This window comes from Carcharhinus amblyrhynchos, chromosome 2 (assembly GCF_965287045.1).
Source record: "Carcharhinus amblyrhynchos chromosome 2, sCarAmb.v2.hapA, whole genome shotgun sequence".
Lineage (NCBI taxonomy): Eukaryota > Metazoa > Chordata > Chondrichthyes > Carcharhiniformes > Carcharhinidae > Carcharhinus > Carcharhinus amblyrhynchos.
The window spans coordinates 64,363,596-64,382,648 of NC_137325.1; the positions used below are offsets into that span (position 1 = coordinate 64,363,596).

At 40.8% G+C, this 19,053-nt stretch overlaps 1 protein-coding gene across 3 annotated transcripts in view; it reads left to right on the forward strand.

The window, feature by feature from the left end:
- LOC145355065 (alpha-1,6-mannosylglycoprotein 6-beta-N-acetylglucosaminyltransferase A-like) overlaps positions 1-17,985 on the forward strand; it is a 123,297-nt gene extending 105,312 nt beyond the window's left edge. For all 3 annotated transcript variants that reach the window (XM_080206892.1, XM_080206910.1, XM_080206901.1), the window contains 4 exons: positions 569-685; positions 4,515-4,589; positions 9,953-10,110; positions 13,751-17,985. In XM_080206892.1, the coding sequence (XP_080063018.1) occupies positions 569-685; positions 4,515-4,589; positions 9,953-10,110; positions 13,751-13,946 (546 nt within the window). In that variant the 3' untranslated portion in view covers positions 13,947-17,985. The remainder of the gene's footprint in view (positions 1-568; positions 686-4,514; positions 4,590-9,952; positions 10,111-13,750) is intronic.
- Positions 17,986-19,053: the final 1,068 nt, after the last annotated feature.

Below are 19,053 nucleotides of genomic sequence, written 5' to 3' on the forward strand. Positions count from 1 at the left end.
AATCCACCCTATCTATTCCTCTCAACATTTATATACCTCTATCAGGTCGCCTCTCAACCTTCGTCTCTCCAGGGAAAAGAGTCCCAGCTCCCTCAACCTATTTTCATAAGGCATGCCTCCCAATCCAGGCAACATCCTTGTAAATCTCCTCTGCACCCTTTCAATAGCTTCCATGTCCTTCTTATAGTGAGGCGACCAGAACTGCGTACAGTACTCCAAGTGGGGTCTGACAAGGGTCCTATAAAGTTGCAGCATTGCCTCCCGACTCCTAAACTCAATCCCTCGATTAATGAAGGCAATTAGTGTCCTAGTCCTTTTCTAAAATTGTCCATTGTGAAAATCAATTAAAATAAAACAACTTCAGTTAAAATTCCAAAGAAATTACATTGAACTTGAAACATTAACTCTTGTTCCTATCTCTATAGATGCTGCCAGCCCTGCTGAGCTTTCCCAAATGTTTCTGTTTTTTTTTCAGACCTCCAGCACCTGCACTACTTTGCTTTTATTTTAAATTCATTAGTATATCAGCTTCCTGTACTAAAAATTCAATCTTCATTTCCACTCACAGCTTTCATCTCAGCATCCTTATGCAGAGGTTTATATTGGGAAGCCCCATGTTTGGACTGTTGACATTAACAACCCCAGTGATGTAAAAGAAGCAATGAATCAAATAATGAAACTGAAGGTAGGTGGAAAAACACACACAGTATTAAATCGTGTTGCACACTTGCACTTTACTGTGAATAAAGAGGAGGGTAGTAACAGATCTCAGGAAAGTAAAGAGAGTGGTGAAATGGGCGGACATATGCTTTCCCTTGGTAGAGAATTCTAGAACCAGGGGACATAGATTCAAGATAAGTGGCAGTAGGTGTAGAGGGGGCATGAGGAATAGTTTTTTTACGCAAAGGATGGTGGGGTGTCTGGAATTCATTGCCTGAGTTGGTGGTGTAGGCAGGGACCTTAAAATCTTTTAAGAATTACCTGGATCTGCATCTTATGTGCTTAAGCTACAGGGCTATGAGCCAGGTGAAGGAAAGTTGGATTAGGAAGGGCACCTGGTGTCCTTGGTTGGCATGGACAAAATGGGTCAAATGGCAGCCTCCTGTGCTTTAACTTTTCTGTTATTCTATATGGCAGATGCAATTTAATGCAGAAAAGTGTGAAATTATGTATTTTGGCAGGAAGAATGAGGTTGTGCTAAATACAATTTTAAAAGGGATACAGGAACAGAGACCTTGGAGTGTGCATTGAAATGACAGGACAAATTGGGAAAAGGCAGTCAGAAGTATTTAGAATCCTTAGCCTTATAAAATGAAGCAAAAACAAAGAGATTATGGTAGATGTTTATAAATCACTGGGGTAAGGCCACAGCTGGAATATTCAGGGCACCACATTTTGGGAAGGATGTCAAGGCCTCAGAGAGGGTGCAGAAGAGATTTATTGGACTGGTACCAGGGATGTGGGGCTTGTGATAGACAGAGAGCCAACAGAAGCTTGGGTTGGTCTCATTTGAAATGGTTCTTGGAAGAGTTTTGACAGAATAAACTTGGAGTAACTGTTTCCAATGCCAGGAGGGTTGAGTAACCAGAGGACACAGATTTGATGTTTCAATATTTGGGCAGATTCAGTAATAAGTTTCAAAAGGGAATTGGATAGGTTTTTGGGGGAGAGGGCAGCGGATTGGGGTTAAATAAATAGCAATTTCAAAGAAATGATTCAGGCCAAAGGGCTGAATGGCTCTGTCTATACTATATCATTCTTCCATGATAAATTCTTGTAAAACAAGTCAGACTAATATTTTACAAATTTGAAATACTGGGCAGGAGATTCTTGCTAGATATGAGTTGGCCACACTCAGCTTATTGGATGCTATACAGTATATGTAAGAAGTCTCAGAACATCAGGTTAAAGTCCAACAGTTTATTTGTTAGTAAACACCACTAGCTTTTGGGGTTTGCCCCTTCATCAGGTGAATGGGACCATACGGTATATGTGACAGATAAAATTTAGCACAGAGAAGTATGAAGTGATGTATTTTGGTGAGGAAATATAGACTAAATGGCACACTTCTAAAGGACAGAGGGACTTGGGATGGGGTTCATGTGCACATATCTTCGACAATGGAAGGACATACTGAGGGAATAGGCAGCTAAGCATGTGGAACCTTGGGCTTCATAATTAGAGGTGTTCAAAAGCAAGAAAGTTGTGCTGAACCAATATAAACCACAACATGAATATTGCATCCAATTCCAGTCATCACATTTAGGGAAGGTTGTGAGATTCCTTGAGATGGTGTGGAGGAATTTTAGCAGTATGGTTTCAAGGATGAGGAATTTTAGCTACAAGGCTAAGTTGGAGAAGCTGGGTTACTCTCAATGGAGCAACATAGCTTGAGGGAAATTTCTATTGAACTATACTATGATAACAGGTTTAGATAAGATAGAAAATGCAGGGGGATATGAGGAAGAACTTGTTTATGCAGTGAGTGGTAATGAGCTGGAACTCTTTGACTATGAGAATGGTGAAGGCAGAGATGATGAATAATTCCAGAAGAAAATTGAGTAGTCACGAAGAGAATAAGCTACAAGGCTATGGGGATGGAGTAGAAGAACAGGGCCGATTGGATTGCCATTTCAAGATTCAGCATGAACTTAATGGATCGAATGGCCTGCTTCTCTGCAATTACGATTCTATGATTCTAAATATTGTGAGCCATTACATTTGACTAATTACAATTTCTCTAAATCATTAATTCTTTGTAAAGATTTGTGTTATTGCACTCAGTCTTTTTTCTGAGAAACTCTTGGATAAAACTAGTTGACACTCTGATAAGCAGAATTAACTTGTATTATTGTTCTGTGGCTCCCTCTTTAGGCAAAATAGGATTTCAACTTGATCATCTACACAGGAGGGATATTTTCCTTTTTAATATGTTGTACTTGTGGGAGAGTACTTGTGCTATTCTTGCGAATCATGGAGCAACTTTTTAATTGTAGCAATGATGTCTCTCTCGTGGCTATACTGTACGCTGATGGACACATTCTGCCTTTGTTGTGACACTAGACTGTGCATTGTGGTAAAAACAAAATACACTTTTAAGATAGCAGAGTAAAACTGAGTTAACATGTCAGTTTGATTATCTTTTAATAGAATAAATCTGTTAGAGATTAATTGTTGTGCACATATAGAGCATGGAAAATGCACAGAAGAGGAAGAAACAGGGGAATCATAGAACCCTACAGTGCAGAAGGAGGCCATTCAGCCCATTGAGTCTGCACTGACCACAATCCCACCCAGGGCCTATCCCCATAACCCCTTTCATTTACCCTGGCTTGTCCCCCTCAACTAAGGGGCAATTTAGCATGGCCAATCCACCTAACCTGGACATCTGTGGACTATGGTAGGAAACCGGAGCACTTGGAGGAAACCCGTGCAGACATGGGCAGAATGTGCAAACTCCACACAAACAGTGACCCAAGCCAGGAATCGAACCTGCGTCTCTGATACTGTGAGGCAGTAGTGCTAACCACTGTGCTGCCCTTGTGCCACCCTGAAGGTCTATATTTGAGTGGAGGGCAGGAGTGATGAAATTACAAAAGTAATAACGGTGTAAAACAAAAGGAAATGGTATGAGGAAAAAGAAAGAAAAGATGGATTTCGAGGTGGTGTAAGTGTTGAGAGTAGAATTGCAGAGGGAGAGGGAAGCAAGGAAAATCTAGCAAAGAGGAGAAAGCGCCTGGGGGTTTGGTGGAGAACGTGGGTAAAGTTCAGAGGTGTGAATCACAAAATAGCCCATGTACTGATCCCCAAAGTACACCCAACGCACAACTCTACCAATTGTTCCTGTATAGCCATTAGCAACAGCACTCTGAGAAAATTGGAAACACAAAAGGTGAAACTTAATTTGAAATTCACGTAAAAGGCAGATGAGACCTTAGTTTAACCATAATCCAAAGGATGGCACCTCAGTACAACAAACTGGACTCCTGCATTAGAGTGCCTTAAAGCATTGGTACTTTAAGGCATTACTGAAAGACAGATGTTGTTTCTGGGGCCATGGCTCTTGTCTCTGAATTAGAAGATTGTGGGGTCAAATCCTAATCCAGATTAGACTCCTGCATAATGTCTTGTATTCCAGTGCAATACTGAGGAAGAACTGCAATGCTGTTATTAAGACACTCAACTGAGGTCCCATCTGTTTTCCTGATAATGGAAAAATTGCTTGAAATTCAAAAAAGGCTGGTGAGTTCTCCTTCCCTGGCCAATGATTGTTCGCCAACTAACAACACTGAAGCAGATTGCATGGTCATGATCACATTCAACCTGCTGTGTGCAAATTGGCTACCTCATTTCTCTTTATTAGAACAGTGACCATAGTTCAAAAAGTACTTTGTTGATTGTACTGTGCTTTGAGATGCCCTGAGGTCATGAAATATTCAATAAATGCAAATACTTACTTTTTTATAACATAATCAAAATTGCCTGCTTATAACAAAACAATATTTTTTGAACAGGTTGACTCATACTTACCATATGAATTCACCAGTGAAGGAATGTTGGAAAGATTAAATGTTTTCATTGAAAAACAAGTAAGTTTACAATTTAGCTTCAGAATATTGGCAGTGAAAATGATTACAATTTCAAATGTACCTGGATTGTAAAAACTGTTTATAGTACAGTACAAAAAGAAATTTTAAAACTCCAATGATTTGCTGAATTTATCCGGTCTGTAGGTGAGTCATAGAGAGCAGCAGGTTCAGTGTTTAATTCCCAGTTAATACTGAGTTACAGAGTCTTAGTTGAATTGGTAATAAGGACTTGAATATTAGATTTAACGCCAGCAGCCCAGTCTTACTGGAACTGTGTGCGCATGCTGCATTCAGAGTTAGGCTCAGCTGTGGTGCTCCAGATTTTCCAGCATTTTCTGTTTTTGTTTCAGATTCCAGCATCCACAGTAATTTGCTTTTATAACTTTCGGGTCTGCCTTAAATATTATTTCAGGTACAATAGTTCTGGTCATTTCCAAACAGGGTCTATATTACATTTTTATTGTGCAATATTTATATGATAGTTGTAAGCAGGTGTACAATGAACTGGATGTCATATCTTTTGAACATATCCTCAGGAACTTAATCAGTCTTTCTGAAGCAGACTGAAAACACTTCAGTGACTCAAGGTTAGATATGAATTGTTTAGATACTTTATTTTACAAATGGCAAATCAGTGTACAGAGTAGCAGATGCACTCATGTTTTATCTTTCCACATTAACATCTTTACAAGTTCAGATTCTGAGTACAGTTGTTCACTAAGTGCTGTCAAGTGAATATCCAGAATCAGAGCTGTGAAACTGGAACAATTACATAAATGCCATGCACTCTGTAAACTCCGTTGGTTAGCCTTCTGATCCTGATTAACTCTGGGCTTGAGGAGATGGTTTTCCATTGCTGAATCAAACTTTCTCTCCAGACTTATTTGGCTGCCTGATTGGCCATGTGTCCCTTATCCTTTTATCCGCCATCCCCATCATTTTGAAGGCCAGTTCTTTGATTTCATTTCCAAGTTCAGTGATTCATCAGTGGCCAGTAGCAATCAAACCAATAACCCCCCATTTCCTAAGAGTATATTCTTAACAAACGCCATATGCTGGCTTCTTACTAATAGAAGCATGCACCTCCAAAGGTGTGAGCATTCCTGGAAATTCTAACCTGTCACTGTTTATAGAATGTTGATACCTGCTCCCCATTGTCCTTGCTAAAGAGTGCAAGGGCTGCTGGGCTGTGTTGGGCATCTCACAACACAATGATCAGCACAAGTGGCTAAGGTATTTTACAGTTTTACTTTCCTGATCAAGCAACAGATTCAGTCACCTGGAATTATAGCCAATGATTGGCCCTGAATAGTCAACGGGGAACACCTTCACAGTTTGTTCTGCTTTTGCTTTTGCTTTCCAACCACATCTGTTATGTGTTTATGAACTCTATTTGTCTGTAAATACTGATGGATTTTTCCTTGATTTCTGAAATTTCTGTTTGTATACCTGAGGCACTATGTCATGAGCACCACAGGAATGACAACTTGTGGGAATATAACGGGAAGAAGTTTGACAACAAAATCAACGCAGATGGGAAGATAGTTAAGAAAGAGAAGACTGCAGATTATAGGAAAGAGAGGAAACAACACAAAATCATGGCCAGTGAAAATACAAAAACAGCCCCAGCATGAATCTGACAAGAAAGAGAATGAGCATTGCCTGTAGTCTTTAACTGACAGAGAGAGCCAATTATTGTATTCAATCTTGCAATTGAAAATGCAGAACACTAAACAGATTTTGGACCAAATCTAACTTGATTCCAGTGCAATTTCCTATTGTTCCACCCATCTGAGTAGTCCGCTGATACCTTAAAAAAAAGCATCCCACTAGAAACAGCCTTTCATTCACAAAAACACTCGCCATTACCCTTTGATTTTTGTCACTCACCAACCTTGGGATCCAATGTGCTACATTCCCTTGGATCCCATGGATTTTTACTTAGTTTCTGACCAATCTGCTGTATGGGATCTTGTTAAAAACCTTGCTGAAATTCCTGCAGGCTACTTATAGTATACTACTCTCATCAACCCTCCCAGTTAACTCCTCAAAAATGTCAATCAAGTTCATCAGCATGGTGGCACAGTCTTTAGCACTGCTGCCTCACAGCACCAGGGACTGGGGTTCAATTCTAGCCTCGGGTGGCTGTCTGTGTGGAGTTTGCACGTTTCCCCTGCTGTCTGTGTGGGTTTCCTCCCATAGTCCAAAGATCTGCAGGTTAGGTTGACTGGCCATGCTAAATTGCCCCTTAGTGTTGGGGGAGTCGTGGGTATAATACTTGGGGTTACAAGGATAGGGCCTGTATGAGATTGTTGTCAGTGCAGGCTTGATGGGCTGAATGGCCTCCCCCTGCACTGTAGGGATTCTGTGATATCTTCCCTGAAAAAAACTATGCTAACTTTCATGATTAATCCATCCTTTTCTTAATGACAATACATATCAATCCTCTGATTTTTTTTCTTCCCAATAATTTTCCCACCTTGGTCAGACTGACTGGCCTTTAATTCTTTGGCTGTCCCTGTCTCCCTTTTTAAGCAACAGTACAGAGGTATTAGTCCTCCAGTACCATTCTATAGCCAGAAGGAATTGGAAAATAGTGACTAGAGCCTCTTATTACCTCTCTTTGCTTTTCCTAGCAGCCCGGGATATATTTCATCCAGGTTTGGCAATTTATCTACATTCAAAGATCTTCAATACTTCTTCTCTCACTTACATTTATCCCATCCTCTTCTTTAGTGATAAACTCTCCATCATCATCCTCTTTTGTGAAGATTTGTACAAAGTATTCATTAAGAATCTTCAGCCTTCACACAGATTACATTTTTGATCTCAAATAAGTCCATTCTTTTTGTTGCTATCCTCTTGCACGTTATGCATTTATAAAATATCTTTTGAGTTTTCCTTGATTTTATTTGCCAATAATTTTTCATGCCTTTTCTTTGCTTTCTGAAATTCCCTTTTAATTTCACCACTGCACTTTGTCTACTTTTGTAGGCTTTCGGCAACACTGAGCTCTCAGTATCTGATGTAAATGCCTTATCCCACCTTGTATATTCTTTAACATCTAGGGCTCTAGATTTGGGAGTAGCACCCTTTTTTAGGGAATATAATTACTCTGAACTCTCACTATCCCTTCATTGAATGCCTCCCATTGCTCTGACACTGACTTACCTTCAAAAGCTGTTTCTAGTTCACTTTTGCTAAATGGTAAAAATGGTCTTTCCCCATTTGAGAACTTAACTCCTCATGTATCTTCATCCTTTACCATACTATGCTATGTCTAAAGATGTGCGGGGTTAGGTTGATTGGCCATGCTAGATTGACCCTCGTTTTGTGGGGATTAGCAGGGTAAATATGTGAGGTTTACGAGGATAGGGTGGGATTGTTGTTGGTGCAGTCTCAATGGGCTGAATGGCCTCCTTCTATTCTGTAGGGATTCTGTGAAAATAAATTGAATTATGATCACCACCTCAATAACACAATCCAGCTGATATTCCCTTTGACCTGTCCAGCTTCATTTTCTAAAATGAAGTCCAGAACTCCCTTTTCTCTTTTTGAGTTTGCTACTTACTGGCAAATTGAGTTCTCCTAAACAGATTTTGAGAATTCAGCACCCTCTATGCCATTTACATTGAATCTATTCCTGTTAATATTAGCAGGGTTGAAACCCACTACTATTACTGCCATATGTTATTGCACTTCTCAGAAATTTGTCCTGATATTTGTTCTCTTTATCTCTGATTGTTCTGGGGCCTATTGTACACTCCCAGCAATGTGAGTGGCCCTTCTTTGTTCTTCAGCTCATTCCATATAGTCTCAATTGATATCCAGAATGTCTGAATGCCTCTGAAATTGAAAGCCTCCTGCCGTGCACAATTCTTCCAGCCATTCATTCATATGCACAATCTTCCTATTTCTGTAGTCACTAGCATGTGGTAAAGGGAGTGACCTGAAGGTTACTATATTTAAAGTCTGCATATTCATTTCTTTCATAGTTTCATAAAATCTGCCTGAAGAACTTCATCCCTCGTTTCATCATTGCTGTTGGTAATAATATGGATCACAACCTCAGGTGGCTCACTCTCCCCTCTCACCTCTAAATTTCTGAAGTCACTTAGTGGCATTATTCACCCTGGTATCAGGGAGGTGACATACCATTCTAAAACCACATCTACAGCTGCAAAACTGCTGACTGTTCTGCAAACTATTGAATCCTGTATTAATATGCTTTTCTGACCTTCCTCTTCTCATCTCCCTGCCCATTCTGTATCATTGAACCACTAATGGTCCCATCAGCTTGGCGGCTCTACTTCACAGAGGAACCATCACCCTCGACAAATGAATATCAACTGAAGAGCAAGGTGCATTCAGGGAAATTGTGCAATAGTTCTTTTTGTCTGGTAGCAGTCATCCTTACACCTAAAGGTGCAAAGCGACCTCATCCTGAAAAGTATTATCCATGTAGTTTTCAGCCTGACGTATGCACTGCAATGATGACAACTCTGCTCAATCTCCAACAACTGAAGCTCAAGCTCTCCCAGCTGAACACACATCCTGCACATGGTAATTGTTCATGACAGGCAGCAGTGCTAACCACTTGGCTAGGACGAAATTGCTCTGCTATACTATCTTAACAGACCAGAAATTAAATGTACTTGCCCCTGATCTGGATACATCAGCTACTCACCCATCAGCTCCTTTCCTTGTGCTGACATCACTTTAGGTGTTTTTGATACCTCTCTCCCTGATGCTCAAGCTCCCTTACCTCTTACTCTCCAGTCAAAAACAGTCTCAGGAACCTACAACCAATAATTCCCTTGTCACACTCCTGTTCTATCCTTGAACTTCCTCAGTTCTGCGCTTCCTTTTATTTCTGGCTCTGCTATTCAATAAATCTGACCTCTGAAAGACTGCTTCTCACACTGTTTCCCCTCAGACTTGTGCTATTTGTGACCACATGTTTTCTGTGACCTCCTCTGCTGTTTCTTCTCAGGCTTGCACTCCTCACTCTCATCATCAAATTAGTACCTCAGGTAGCTAGTTTCAAGTCTTGTTTTGTAGGAGAAGTGAATGTGAGGGCACTGGAAAAGGCATGATATCCAGTTAAGATCGTAGAAGGATTCCACTGTTGCATGGTCACCCTGAATGCTATTGCACACTGAGATATTGGGCAGTGTGGACACAGAAGATGGTCCAAAATGTTTACAAGAATGGGCAACACAGCTGTAACCAAAAGAATGTCTCGACTAGACCCAAAATTGTTGCATTCCACTTCACAGCTCTGATTCTGGATGTTCAGTTTACAGCGCTTAGTGAACAACTGTACTCAATCTTAAACTGTAAATTTAATGGCTTTATTACAGGATTTCTGCCGTCAAAAAGAAATATGGCCACCATTGACTGCCATTGTAGTTAAAATGGCCAAACCCTCCCAGTCATGTGTTGAAGTATGCCAAAGAGAACAACTAATATGTGAACCTGCCTTCTTCTACCATCTCAACAAAGAAGTTGAGCTTAAGAGGTAAGAGCTTTAATATTATGGCTGCATCACCTTTCGTTACAATGGAGTTTTTACGTTCAGATCTTATTTAGAGAACACAATCAATTTTACGCATATTGTTGTACTTAATTGTAAAACAACTTTAGTTAAGTTATCTAATCACAAGTTAAATTCTTCATAAGATAGATAAGTAAATGTAAAAAGCCTGCAATATTATCCTTTGACAAATGACAGGGCTTGAAGCTGGGAAAATCGTTTGTTATGAGCACCTGTTTTGCCAAAAAGCTGAGATAGCAGCCACATGAAAAATGTCATGAAGCAATAGTTGTTTGTACAAAGACTTTGAATATATGCAAATATAGGAATTAGGAATGGGACACTTGGCCCCTCAAGCCTATACTGCTATACAATAAGATCATAGCTGATCTGATTTGAACCACAACTCCCACATTCCCACCTCCCCTCCCCCTCAATAACCTTGTTTTGTCCTTGAGAAGTTGATGATGAGCTGCTTCTTGGACACTGCACTCCATCGTGTGTAGGTCCACCCAAGCGTTGTTAAGGAAGGAGTTCCAGGATTTTGACCCTCCCGCCGATGGTGAAGGAACAGCAATATATTTCCAAGTCAGGATGGTGAGTGGCTTAGAGGGAACTTCTAGGCATTCCCTTGCTTATCATGAATATATCTAGTTCTGTCTTAAAAATATGCAAACACTGCTTCCATTGCCTTTTGAGGAAAGCAGTCCTGAAGACTCATGAGCCTCTGAGAGGAAAACATTCTTCTCATCAAATAGCAACTACTGGTATCTGTAGTCAAAAATTCAATTGCACAAGTCATAAGCACAGTTAGATAAGGTCTTGTAGTTGTTTCCACTGCTGCTTTGGAGACATTTGAGTTCAAATGCAGGATACAATAATATGGCTTCACCCACTTGAATAATCATTGCAAGGAACCACAAGATCCTCAGACTGCATAGACACTCGTTACAGGAACAAGTTGGTGAAGCTCATGAAGAAATAGCCACCAGTAGTGACATCTGTGGAATAACACAGAAATAGCCGAGTGATATTCATATCCGCTTCAATCTGTGATTTTACATAATCTTGCACAAGTTACAATAGGCATTGCTTCTGAAAGAAAAGCTGAATTCGAAAAAGAAAAAAGAAATAAAATTCCACAACATGATCACATGTTAGCTATTAAAAAGGACAGTATCAACCAATGTGGTTAGAATGAGAAAAAGAAGAAACAACACAACCAATCAAAAGTCACTGTATTAGTATGAGTATAAGGTGAAAGCTTGATCAAGGTTGGAAAAACAAGTGATGATGCCACTGATTTAAGGGTGTGGTAATTGGAGTGGTTGCTCTCCATTCCGGCCAATCAGTTGGTAGGGGGCACAGGGCATGGCTCCAGGTAGTATGATGGTGCCCAATCTGTAAATATCTCGTGTGTTCCCAATAAAGTTTAAGCTTGTTTGCAACAAATCAGTTCCTGCCTCAAGTTATAACAAAGGGCAACACACCAATGAATTGTGTCACCAGCCAAAAGGAGAAATCAGTGTGAAAAGGGTTGAAACTTTGCATTATTCTCAGCATACAGTACTGTATAAGGTAATTACTTTCTGAACACTTTTTTAAGGAAAGTTTGATAGTTTTAAATTTGCATGAGAAAAGTAATACATTAAAAATACCCTTCTTTAGAGGTAGGAATCTCCAGCTATATTGGCAGCAATAACATCAGTATAACCATTGCAAATCTACATTGCAATAAATACTTGGAAAGATATTGAATAACACTTGGCTAATAATGTAAAGAACAAAGAAAATTATAGCACAGGAACAGGCCCTTCGGCCCTCCAAGCCAGCACCGATCGTGCTGCCTGACTTAACTAAAACTCCCTACGCTTCCAGGGACTGTATCTCTCTATTCCCGTCTCATTCATGTACTAGTAGTTCATTCATGTAACTAGTAGTGCCTCCTTAAAAGTCACTACCATATGTGCTTCCATTACCTCCCCCAGCAACGAGTTCCAGGCACCCACCACTCTCTGTAAAAAAAAATCTGCCTCATACGTCTCTTTTAAAACTTGCCCCTCGCACCTTAAACCTATGCCCCCTAGTAATCGACTCTTCCACCCTGGGAAAATGCTTCTGATTATCCACTCTGTCCATGCCTCTCATAATCTTGTAGACTGCTATGAGGTCTCCCCTCAACCTCCGTTGCTCCAGTGAGAACAAACCAAGTTTTTCCAATCTCTCCTCATAGTAGTACCCTCCATACCAGGCAACATCCTGGTAAATCTTTTCTGTACTCTCTCCAAAGCCTCCACATCCTTCTGGTAGTGTGGCAACCAGAATTGAACACTATATTCCAAGTGCAGCCTCAGTAAGGTTCTATATAGCGTCAACGTGACTTGCCAATTTTTAACCTCAGTACCCCAGCTGATGAAGGCAAGCATGCCGTATGCCTTCTTGACTACCTTCTCCACCTGCATTGCCACTTTCAATGCCCAGTGTACCTGTACACCCAGATTCCTTTGCCTATTAATACTCCTAAGAGTTGGGCCATTTATTGTATATTTCCTATCTGTATTAGATCTTCCAAAATGCACTACCTCACACTTGTCAGATTAAACTCCATCTGCCATCTCTCTGCCCAAGTCTCCAACAGATCTATACCCTGCTGTATCCTCTGATGATCCTCATTGCTATCCACAAATCCACAAACCTTTGTGTCGTCTGCAAACTTACTAATCAATCCAGTTACATTTTCCTCCAAATCATTTATATATATTGTAAGCAGAGCTGGATTCGTATGAAAAATTATGACAGCTTGAGTTAATACTTTGAATCAGACACCTTCCTGTATTAGTTTGAACAAACATAATTCCCCCTGCTAAACAAAGTCTACAACAAAGTCCGTAACAAAGATATGAAGTCCCACATAAAAATAACAAAGTATATGAGTCGACCAAAATTGCACTTGTATCTTGTGATTCCTTGTACAGCAATATTGAGCTTGCTTTCACTGTATGTTGTTGCACGATCCCAGGAAACAGTAAGATTGGTATATATTTTGGCATAACATCATGAGTTAATGAAAATACAGTCTAGCATTTTCCCCATACTTTCCAGACAAAGTTTCAAAGTTTATTTATTAGTGCCACAAGTAAGCTTATTTAACATTGCATTGAGATTACTGTAAAAATCCCCTACTCGCCACACTCCAGCACCTTTTCAGGTACACTAAGGGAGAATTTAGCATGGTCAATGCACCTAACCAGCACATGTTTCAGACTGGGGGGAAACCGGAGCACCCGGAGGAAACCCACAAAGACACGGGGAGAAGGTGCAGACTACACACAGACAGTGACCCAAGCCAGGATTGGACCTGGTCCCTGGTGCTGTGCCACTATGCTGCCCAAATGGACAATAACATAGCAGTAGAGGTAGGCCATTTAACCTTTCAAGCCTGTTCCACCATCCATAGAGACAGCTGATCTGAGAGCTTTATCTATATACTCATCTTTGTCCAATATCTTTTTATACTTTGGCTAACAGAAATACATTGATTTCAGTTTTAAAATTATTGCTTGAGGCTTTATTTGTGTAATAGTCAACATGAAATTTGTGTAAATTGTTTTACTTTCTTTTGTAGATATGGAATATTCTGCAATTTTTCAAAAAGGGAAAGCGATCTGTATCTACCAGCGTTCGACCCTCAAAACCAAATGTGCCTATTTCAGTCAGATTATTTGCTGTTCAGCTGTGCAGGATCACATGAACATCACAATCGAATCTGTCCATGTCGAGATTATATCAAAGGACAGGTTGCTATGTGCCAGGGTTGTTGAAAAACAAAGCACACAACTGACTTGCCTTGTTCACTGAAAGAAAAGAACCTACTGCCTTCAAATCATACTGCAAGGATGAATCCAAAAGAATTGCTACTGCAGCAAAATGAAATCAATAGTGACAACAGGTAGACCAAAAATAGGACTCAAGTCCTATTTTCAACAATGCAGTAGACGTAACTTAGAAATTGCCAAACAAAGCTTGTCTACTGCTGCCATAAGACATTCTAAAAATATTAACTTTTACACTCCTTCCATTTAATGGTGGAAGCTACAATTTAATCCAGAACTTTACAAGTTCTCACACAACTTACGATAGCCTTTTTCCTGACTGATAGCAAATGCAGAGTCCCTCTTTCTGAATACTTATCTGAACATCAAGACACTGGGTGTGAATCATCATATTGTAGCATCTAAAGATGTTAATCCATTTCAGAATTCAAAATTGAAATCTAGTTCTGGAGGAGCTGGTTGGTTCTCTGAACTTGGAGCAAACTTTTAAGTTTGTTTGCTGGAATGCCAATGCTTTATTAGTGCAATAAGGTCTTTCCACAACCTATACTGAGTTTCAAAAATGGATCATTGACAACAATGCTTTTGCATGTTTGTTTGTTTAAGACTAGGTTTTTTTTAACCAATACAGGGCTCACAATTTCAATTATGCATTAATGATAAAAAAGCACTTAAAAAGAATAACATAACACGAACTACTGAACCCACATGACAAAGGTATCGTGGATTAGTGGGGAAAGAAATTAGAAGTTAATGGCTCAGTTAAACTTAAAGAACAAAATCAAACTTTTGGTTTGAACATGTTGTTCAAATATTCTGATTTTATAATATGATACATAAATTTAGCCAAGTATATAATGATGCCTGCAAAATCTCTGCAGTACCCAAATAGAACGCCATCTGCACTCTTCACAGAAAATAAAACCCAGTCAGGCTTTCAGGCAATGTCGAAAAGTAATAGAGGTATTATGATATCAAAGGATCATTTGGTCCATTAAATCTATGCTAGCTTTCTGCAGAATAGTCCAATGAGTCTCAGTTTCCCACTTTGACCCCATAGTTCTACAGGTTTGTTTCCCTCATGTACCCATCCAATTTTCTTTTGAAATACTTAATTTCAGTTCAACCATCCAGGTCATTACCACTTTCTAACACACAGAATTGTCTCACAGCCTCTTGCTCAAAACCTTATAACTAGGTCTCCAAGTCCTTGTACAATCAACTAACAGCAAAGGATTTTCTTTGTCTATCTGGCACTGCTGCTTCACAGCGCTCGGGACACGAATTCAATTCCAGCCTCGGGTCACTGTCTGTTTGGAGTTTGCATGTTCTTCTCGTGTCTGTGTGGGCTTCCTCTCATGGGCCAAAGCTGTGCGAGTTAGGTTGATTGGCCATGCGAAAATTGTCCTTTAGTGTTACTGGGACTAGCAGGGCAAATACATGGGGTTACGGGGATAGGGCCTGGGTGTTGTCGGTGCAGCCTCAATAGGCCAAATGGTCGTCTTCTGCACTGTAGGGATGTTATGTTTTTATCTAAATCTATCATAATTTTGTATTTATTTATCAAATCTTCCCTGAATTTTCATTCCAGCAGAACATTCCTGGCTCACCATCTAACCTTGTAGCTAAAATTCCACACCCCTGGCGCCTTTTGGCATCCTTTTCCACCCTCTCAAGGATCTTCACATGTTTCCTAAGATAGGGGGGCCTGAACTGGATGCAGTACACTAGTTGTGGTTTAACCAGAGCTTTATAAGGTTAAACATAATGTCCCTAATTTTATACTCAATACCTTAAACTATTAAGCCCAAGATCTCATATGCTTTGCTAACTGCTCTCTCAATATGTCCTGCCACTGACAAAATTCTATTCATAACAGTTCTCAGGCCCCTCTGTCTCTGCACACTGTTTAGAACTGTTTCAGTAAGTAAAATGTCCCTCTTGTTCCCTTCTGCCCAAAAAGCATCATGTCACACTTCTTTGTATTAAATTCCAACTGCTATTTGCATACCTCTTTTACTAGCATATCTATATCTTGTAGTAATTGATTGGTATCATCCTCACAGTTTTTCATACTTGCAAGATTGCCATCATTAATAAATTTCAAAATGTCCAATACGCAAAGCACTTGTATATAAAAGGCAGTGGTCCTAGCACCCATTCGTGGAGAATATCACTGTCAACCATCCTCCAGCCTGAAAAATAATCATATACCACTACCTGCTTTTTTCTGTCCTTAAACCAATTTTTTTAATCCAAAATGACACTAGCCCTCCTATTCCATGCTGGATTCCTAAATCCATGCTGGCTCTCCTTAATCGGCTCAAACATCGCCAAATACCTGCCGATTTTTTTTACTGTGATTATTGTTTTCAAAATCTTACTCACCTCTGCAATTGAACTGAATGACCTGTGACTATTAGGAATGTCCTTATTCCCTTTCTTGAATAAGGTAGTCATATTTTTCATTCTCCAGTCCTCAGGAACCCTACATCCACCACCTCCAATATTATGGGAAGATTGAAAGAATGATGGCAAACCCTTCCACTATCTCAACACCTACTTCCTTTAGCAAACAGGATGCAAATCATCTGGATCAAGTTATCAACTTTGAGCATAGCCAGACTTTCAAGTGCTTCCTGCCTATTAATTTTCACTCTATCCATTACATGTGCTTCCGCTTCTACCAATATTTTTCAACATTCTCTTTCTGATACTGATGCAAAATACTCAGTAAGTAGTTTAGATTTGCCCCATGCCTCTAAACATGTATCACCCTTGGTCCCCAAACAGACCCCACTTCACTTCTTACTACCTGCTTAAACAGTACCGCATCAAATCTGACATTTAAATCAGTCAATAGTACACATACACAGGACAATACTGGTGAAGTTGAGGGAAAAATCATAGGGTGAAGGAACAGTAGCAGTGGTCACCAAGGTAAGTAATCCAATCTTCTTTGTGCCCTGATCAAGTTTGACTAGGAGGTAACTGATCTATGACTCAATGGATCTGCCTCAACAAGGAATCTATATGATAGCAGGGATGAACTGAGAACTGAGGAGTCACATAGCTTCTTGCATCATGAAAGTGGTCTGGTAGGGTGGCACTTAAGAGGTGACAGGGATCTCGAGCCCCACATCACTTCTTTTAGGGAAATGCCACTGTATTAAGTGCCACTCGAGCACTTAACTCAATAGCAGTTGGCCTTGCCTGGGATCAAGAATCCTGGGAGTGGAAGATTCGCCCATTGAGAGCTGCCAGTCAATCGGGGAGGGAGGGGGGTGAGGGGGTGGCTGCAGCCAGGATGACACCCACTGAAGGCTTAGGATGGTTGCTAGCTCCCAAGCCACAGTTAAATGAGGCAGAAGGAGAGGGGCAGCCGGGTTGGACTTGCAGGAGATGGGGCCAGCAACCAGGGTGGCACCCTCATTCAGAGTTTGCTTGCTATGCTCCCCACATGATGAGCCCTCAGACTGCACAAGGTTAATACCAGCAGTAATTACCCACTTCAGGACCTCGAGTATGTGTTCAAGTCTCAAGTGGGGTTTCAACCCACAAACTTAAAATTCAAAACATAAGGTGTTTCCACTAAGCTAAGGCTAAAGGGAGAGAACTTAATGTTTTTTTAAATGTCAATTCTTTCATGGAATGTGGGTGTCGCTGGCAACGTCAGAAATTGTTGCTCATTCCTCCAAATTTTGGCCGCACAAGCATTCCAAATCACCACCACTGGTGCCCATGTAAGAACGTAAGAAATAGGAGCAGGAGTAGGCCATCTAGCCCTTCGAGCCTGCCCTGCCATTCAATAAGATCATGGCTGATCTGTTGTGGCTCAGTTCCACTTTCCCGCTTTCTCCCCATAACCCTTAATTCCCTTGTCTATCAGAAATCTATCTAGCCGTGACTTAAATATATTCAGCGAGGTAGCCTCCACCATTTCAATGGGCAGAGAATTCGAGAGATTCACCACCCTTTGAGTGAAGAAGTTCCTCCTCAACTCTGTTCTAAACCGCACCCCCCCCCCCCCCCCCTTATTTTGAGGCTGTGCCCTCTAGTTCTGCTCTCCTTTCTAAGCGGGAAGAATCTTTCTACCTCTACCCTACGTAGCCCCTTCATTATCTTGTAAGTCTTTATAAGATCCCCCCTCAGCCTTCTAAACTCCAATGAATACAGACGCAGTCTATTCAATCTCTGTTCATAAGCCAACCCCCTCATCTCTGGTATCAGCCTGGTGAACCTTCTCTGCACTCCCTCCAAGGCCAATATATCCTTCCACAAAAGGGGGGACCAAAACCTGCGGCCTCACCAGTGCCCTGTACAGTTGCAGCAAGACCTCTCTGCTTTTATATTCGATCCCCCTCGTGATAAAGGCCAACATTCCATTCGCCTTCTTGATCACCTGCTGACTGGGTTTTTGTGACTCATGTGCAAGGACCCCCAGGTGCCTCTGCACTATAGCATGCTGCAGCTTTTCTCCCTTTAGGTAATAATCCCTCCTACTATTATTTCTACCAAAGTGGATAACCTCACATTTGCTAACATTATACTCCATCTGCCAGGTCCTCGCCCACTCACTCAGCCTATCCAGATCTCTCTGCAGACTTTCCGTGCCTTCCACGCAATTCGCTTTTCCACTCATCTTCGTGTCATCAGCAAATTTTGTTACCCTACACTCAGCCCCCTCCTCCAGATCGTCTACATAAATGGTAAACAGTTGAGGCCCCAGCACCAGCCCCTGCGGCACTCCACTAGTCACCAACTGCCAACCAGAATAGCACCCATTGGTTCCAACTCTCTGCTTCCTGTTAGATAGCCAATCCTCAATCCACGCTAACACGTTACCCTCAACTCCGTGCACCCTAACCTTTTGCAGCAACCTTTTGTGAGGCACCTTATCAAACGCCTTCTGGAAATCTAAAAACACTACATCCACTGGTTCCCCTTGGTCTACTGCACTAGTCACACCCTCATAGAAATCCAATAAATTCGTTAAACACAACTTCCCCTTCACGAATCTGTGCTACGTCTGCTTGATCAAACCGCTCTTTTCCAGGTGTCTTGCTATTTCTTCTTTGATGATGGATTCTAGCAT